General features: G+C 50.6%; 1 protein-coding gene across 1 annotated transcript; it reads left to right on the top strand.

Moving 5' to 3' along the window:
• The first annotated feature begins 3,623 nt into the window (after nucleotides 1-3,623).
• LOC112721464 (uncharacterized) lies at nucleotides 3,624-5,353 on the top strand. Its single transcript, XM_025772526.1, has 2 exons — nucleotides 3,624-4,359; nucleotides 4,428-5,353. Exons 1-2 carry the CDS (start codon nucleotides 3,624-3,626, stop codon nucleotides 5,351-5,353), a joined length of 1,662 nt encoding a protein of 553 aa, XP_025628311.1.
• The last annotated feature ends 982 nt before the right edge of the window (nucleotides 5,354-6,335 follow it).

The raw sequence follows: 6,335 nt of genomic DNA, 5'->3' as shown, positions 1-6,335 counted from the left end.
CCCCTCAAGCCAGGATGACTCTCGACAGCTTCATCCGACTTCAGAACACCGGGAGGTCACGAACCAAGCAAGAATAGCAAGCACTATCCACCACACAAACGACCACGTCGTCACGGACCAACGACATCCTGAGAAAGCTAGGGACAAAGCGGCACAGATCATCCAGGATCTCTGCCTCCGAGTCCAAGAGCTTGAAGGCAAGCTGAGCAACAGAGAAAAACACAACAACGAACACGGAAGCCAGGCAACTTCCAGATCAAGATCCCGCCGCGGCAGGTTGCCGACCCAACAACGCGATAGGAGAGACGGTCGCAGCACCTCGCGCGACCACGATCACGAGAAATCGCCGGAACAGCGGTACAACAAGAAACACAACCGCAGCGCTTCCCGAGATCTAAGTCGTCAACACGACTCACACGAAGATCGGAGGCACCGAAATACCAAGCGCACAAGAAACAACCACACAATAATGGGAGCTACACCCTTCACAGAAAGAATCTTAAGAGTGAAACTCCCCAAAGGTTTCGACAAACCTACCGACATGAAGTATGACGGGACCAAGGACCCCCAGGAACATCTAACGGCCTTCGAGGCCAGGATGAACCTGGAAGGAGCGGCCGATGCGGTCCGATGTAGAGCCTTCCCGGTAACCCTCGCGGGGCCAGCAATCAAATAGTTCAACGCCCTCCCAAACGGATCCATAGCCAATTTCCACGACATAACACGAAAGTTCATGGCCCAGTTCACAACTAGAATCAGTAAAGACAAACACCCCATCAGCCTGCTAGGGGTCATGCAAAAACAAGAAGAATCCACAAGGAAATACCTCGACCGCTTCAACGACGAATGCCTAACGGTCGACGGGCTCACGGATTCCGTTGCGAGCCTCTGCTTAACCAACGGACTCATGAACGAAGATTTTCGCAAACACCTCACCACCAAACCAGTATGGACTATGCACGAGATCCAGAATGTCGCCAAAGATTACATCAATGACGAAGAAGTCAGTCAAGTCGTCGCTGCCAACAAACGACAGCACGGCAACACCCAACACGGCAACTCAGCTCCTCGCCAAAATCCACCACCCAGAGAGAATCAAAGAGACCACCCCAGGCCGACAAATACAAACCGACCACAAAAAATTGGCAAATTCTCTAATTACACACCCCTGACAGCACCAATTACGGAAGTATACCACCAAATAGCAGACCGAGGCATCATTCCGAAAGCCCGACAACTCAAAGAAAGGACGGGAGGCAACAAAACCCTCTACTGCGACTACCACCGAGGTTACGGTCACAAAACACAAGATTGTTTTGACCTTAAAGACGCCCTCGAACAAGCCATACGAGACGGCAAGCTCCCAGAATTTGCCAAAATCATCAGAGAACCCAGCCGCGCGGAAAGAGACAGGTCGCCGGAAAAAGACGGGCGTAACTCGAGAACCCAGAAGCAACCCCCCAGAGGAAGCCCAGAAGACGACCCGACCATTATAGTAAACGTCATCACGGGCAAAGACATATCGAGCAAGTCAAAACTAACAATGAAAAATGACCTCAAAGTAATGGCGGTCAGAAACCAGACTCCAACCACTACAGCCGACAACACGATAACCTTTTTACCAGAGGACTGCCAGCACGGTACCTCGGCCGAAGATGCCCCCTTCGTCATCTCGGCCAGAATCAGAACAGGACTGGTACGACGGATACTGGTAGACACCGGGGCAGACTCGAACATCCTCTTCCGAGGAGCCTTCGACAAGCTCGGGCTCCACAAAGACAACCTCCAAACACACCGCAACGGAGTCACGGGACTCGGAGACAACTTTCTCAAACCAGACGGCTCAATCACCCTTCCCATCACCATAGGAACAAGCAGCCAGAAGAAGACAATCCTATCCGAATTTGTAGTCCTAAAAGACTCCACAGCCTATAACGTGATTCTCGGAAGAAAAACAATCAACGACTTCTCCGCAGTCATCTTTACCAAATACATCCTCATGAAGTTTAGAACCGAGGACGGATCCATCGGTACCGTCCACGGGGACCGAGAGGTCACAGCCGAATGCGACAACACCAGCCTAGCTCTAAGGAAGAAATCCCGAGATGCAGCCGGGATATTCCTAGCCGACCAGGACACCCGCCAAGACGACCAACCCAGGCCAGAACCAGAAGGAGACATGGAAAAGCTACAAATAGGGCCAACCAAGGAAGAATACACCTTCATTAATAGGAACCTCCCATACGATCTTAAAGAAGAACTCTCCCAACTCCTGAAGCAAAATAGAGACTTGTTCGCATTCACACCAGCTGACATGCCGGGAATAAACCCCGATCTAATGTCCCACCGGCTAGCCGTGGACCCCAAAGCTAAACCAGTGGCACAAAGGAGACGAAAAATGTCATCAGACCGAGCCGCTGAGGTCAAAAAGCAAGTTAAAGCCCTACTCGAAGCCAACTTCATCAGAGAACTCCCCTACACGACATGGTTGGCCAACGTTGTACTAGTGAAAAAGTCTAATGGGAAATGGCGAATGTGCGTCGACTACACGGACCTCAACAAAGCCTGCCCAAAGGACGCCTTTCCCTTACCAAACATCGACGGACTAGTAGATGCCGCATCCGGCCACCGATACCTCAGCTTCATGGACGCGTATTCTGGCTACAACCAGATCCCGATGCACCACCCAGACGAAGAAAAAATAGCGTTTATCACCCCAGACGGGACATACTGCTACACAGTGATGCCCTTCGGCCTGAAGAACGCGGGAGCCACCTATCAAAGACTCGTCAACAAGATATTCCAAAACCTATCCGGAAACAAACTAGAAGTCTACATAGACGACATGCTCGTCAAGACCGAATCCGGCGAGCAACTCACCGACGACCTCAAGGTCATAATGAACACCCTACGGAAGCACCAAATGCGACTCAACCCGGCAAAATGTGCCTTCGGAATGGAGGCAGGGAAGTTCTCGGCTTTATGATCACGCAACGCGGAGTTGAAGCAAACCCGGAGAAATGTCGCGCCGTCCTCGAAATGACGAGCCCAAAAAACCTAAAAGACATCCAAAAGTTCACCGGCCGATTGACGGCGTTATCACGCTTTCTCGGGGCATCGGCCCAAAAGGCGATCCCCTTCTTCAAATTAATGAAAAAAGGAGCCCCTTTCAAGTGGGAGACGGAATGCGAAGAAGCATTCCAACATTTCAAGAGAGTCTTAGCGGAACCACCAATCCTCGCCAAATCCCAAACAGGGGAAACACTCTACCTATACCTCTCCATAACGGAGGAGGCACTCGCAGCAGCGCTCATCCGTGAAAACGAGAAAAAAGAACAAAAACCCGTATACTTCATAAGCAGAGTCTTACAGGATGCGGAAGCTCGCTACTCACGCTTAGAAAAACTAGCCTTCACACTCCTTACAGCCTCCCGACGCCTACGACAATACTTCCAAGCCCATTCCATGACGTCCGAACCGACCAAGCGGTTAAGCAGGTGCTACAAAAACCCAACCTAGCGGGCAGAATGCTAGTATGGTCCATCAAACTATCCCAGTTCGATATCAGGTTCGAACCCTGATACGCGATCAAAGCACAAGCCATGGCCGACTTTATCGCCGAAATGACACCAGGAAACTCCACCCCCGAATCATGGAAGCTACACGTTGACGGCTCCTCGAACATCACTTCCAGAGGCGCCAGAGTCATTCTCGAAAGCCAAAATGGAGTCGTAATCGAACAGTCAGTACGATACGAATTCCCGGTCTCAAAGAACCAGGCAGAATACGAGGCCCTCTTAGCAGGCCTAACCCTAGCCCGGGAGGTCGGAGCAAAAGTCCTAGAGGTAAATACCGATTCCCAAGTAGTCAGCTCCCAAATTAACGGAGACTACCAAACACGAGATCCCCTACTCCAACAATACCTCGCCAAGGTAAACAAATTAAAAGAAGGATTCGAGCACGTCACCATACAGCACGTTCCTAGGGAACGAAACGCAAGGGCAGACCTACTTTCCAAACTAGCCAGCACCAAACCTGGACACGGTAACAAATCACTAATCCAGGAAGTCGTCAAGTCACCTTCCGTGTCAACGACAACCAACGCTCATCTGACATTATCAAACCAGGGGTCTTGGACCCACCCTATCCTACAGTACCTCCTCGAGGGAACACTGCCGCCAGACCCCAAAGAGGGAAAGCGAATAAAAGGGAAGTCGCCAACTATACTATTGTCGCAGGACAACTATACAAACGCAGATTCTCGCAACCCCTGCTCAAATGTATTGAACCCGGGGACACGGAGTACATACTCCGCGAAATCCACGAAGGCTGCTGTGGCCACCACGTCGGAGGCAAAACGTTAGCCCAAAAAGTCATCAGGGCAGGCTACTTCTGGCCCACAATTATCTGAGACTCCATACAAATAGTTAAAAACTGCGACAAATGGCAAAGGCACGCCAATATCCACCAAGCCGCCCCTCACCAGCTCAGCATCATATCGGCGGAACGGCCGTTCGGCACCTGGGGTATCGACCTCGTCGGGCCCTTCCCTACGGCACCCGGTCAACTCAGATACCTCATCGTCACCATAGACTACTACACCAAATGGATCGAAGCCGAACCCCTAGCCTCCATAACGGCAGCCCAATGCCGAAAATTCCTCTGGCGACAGATCATCACCCGATTCGGAATCCCCGAGATCGTTATCTCGGACAACGGAACCCAATTTGCTGACAAAAAGTTTACAGAATTTTTAGAAGGATTACACGTATCTCACCGTTTCAGCTCGGTAGAACACCCCCAAACAAACGGACAGGTGGAATCCGCAAACAAAATAATCGTCAAAGGACACAAGAAGCGGCTAGATGAAGCCAAAGGACTATGGGCCGACGAACTCGGATCGGTCCTATGGTCATACCGAACCACACCACAAACGACCAAAGGAGAAACACCCTTCCGATTAACATACGGTGTGGAAGCGGTCATCCCGGTAGAAATCAGGGACCCAAGCCCCAGAAAAATGGTCGGCGGTAACAACGAAGAAGCAGAACGAGACCTCATTGACGAGGAAAGAACCATAGCTCATATCAAAGAGCTAGCCCTAAAACAGAAAATCAGCTTAAGATACAACCATGGCGTCATCCGACGAGAATTCGCAACCGACGATCTCGTCCTACGACGAAACGACATCGGTCCCCCGAACCCAGGAGAAGGGAAACTCACCCCCAACTGGGAAAGACCATACAGAATCAAGGCGGTAATCGGAAAAGGAGCATACAAACTCGAACGGCTTAACGGCGACGAAGTCCCAAGGACCTGGAACGCCGCAAATTTACGGCGATACTACACCTAGGCCGACCTAACTAGGTCACCCCTTTTTACTTGTTTATGTACCTTCCCATTTTACAACTCTCAAATTTGCTTATCTTCCCATTCTACAACTCTTGAAATTGCTTAAGTATCAATCCCAGGTACTCTTTTCCCCCAAAGACGGAGGGTTTTAACGAGGCCTACCCATCAATAAAATTCCATTAAAAGACTATCCCTAAATTCTTCAATTTTAAGACGTCCCAAATACGGAACAAAATTACGGCCATGACTGGGGGACCGATCACCCCCCAGGCCCAACACACGGATATCCACGAAAATACGACCACACGACGGTCCGCTCATCCCAAACAGGGAATGAAATAAACCAAAAAACGGAACAGTCTTAAACGGAATATACAAAAAGGCCCGAACGGCCAAAAAAGTCATTTAACGAAATTCAAAGTTACGAAGTCACGGTTACACGGCCCACGGCCAAACCAAAATATCCAAAAAACAAGCCAAGTCTCAAGACAAAAATACAAAATTACAAGAGATATAGCTACTCGAGGTCAACTATCCAGCCATCACGAACGGTCTTGAACGCTCCCATCACGGACACGTCCACGCCCGGAGCCAGCACCAGGGCCTGTGCCTTCATCGTCTCCTCGGTAGCAGCAATCGCATCCTTAGCATCAGCCAACAACTCTGTTTTCTCCTTCTTCAAGGTAGCAACCTCAGCCTTCAAAGCCTCTGCCTCACCGAGAAGCACGGCAGCCTGGGAACCCGCATTAGAAGCCTTTTGCCGCTCCTCACCCAGTTGAGAAAGAAGTGAAGTCTCAACCTCGGAAAGCCGGAGAATCTCTGCCCCAGCCTCCTCAGAAGACTTCACTGCCTTTTCCCTTGCAATCTCGGCAGCCTCAAGCTTCTCCTTCAGCTTAACCATTTCAGCCTGAGAGTGACGGAGTTTCTTATCCAGCAAACCAACTTGAGCCATCACGGGCTCAGCCTTCCGAACAATGACAGCA

This window comes from Arachis hypogaea, chromosome 11, assembly GCF_003086295.3.
Source record: "Arachis hypogaea cultivar Tifrunner chromosome 11, arahy.Tifrunner.gnm2.J5K5, whole genome shotgun sequence".
Taxonomy (NCBI): domain Eukaryota; kingdom Viridiplantae; phylum Streptophyta; class Magnoliopsida; order Fabales; family Fabaceae; genus Arachis; species Arachis hypogaea.
Note: the sequence above shows the minus strand (reverse complement) of the source record. Positions and strands in the feature narration are given on the sequence as shown.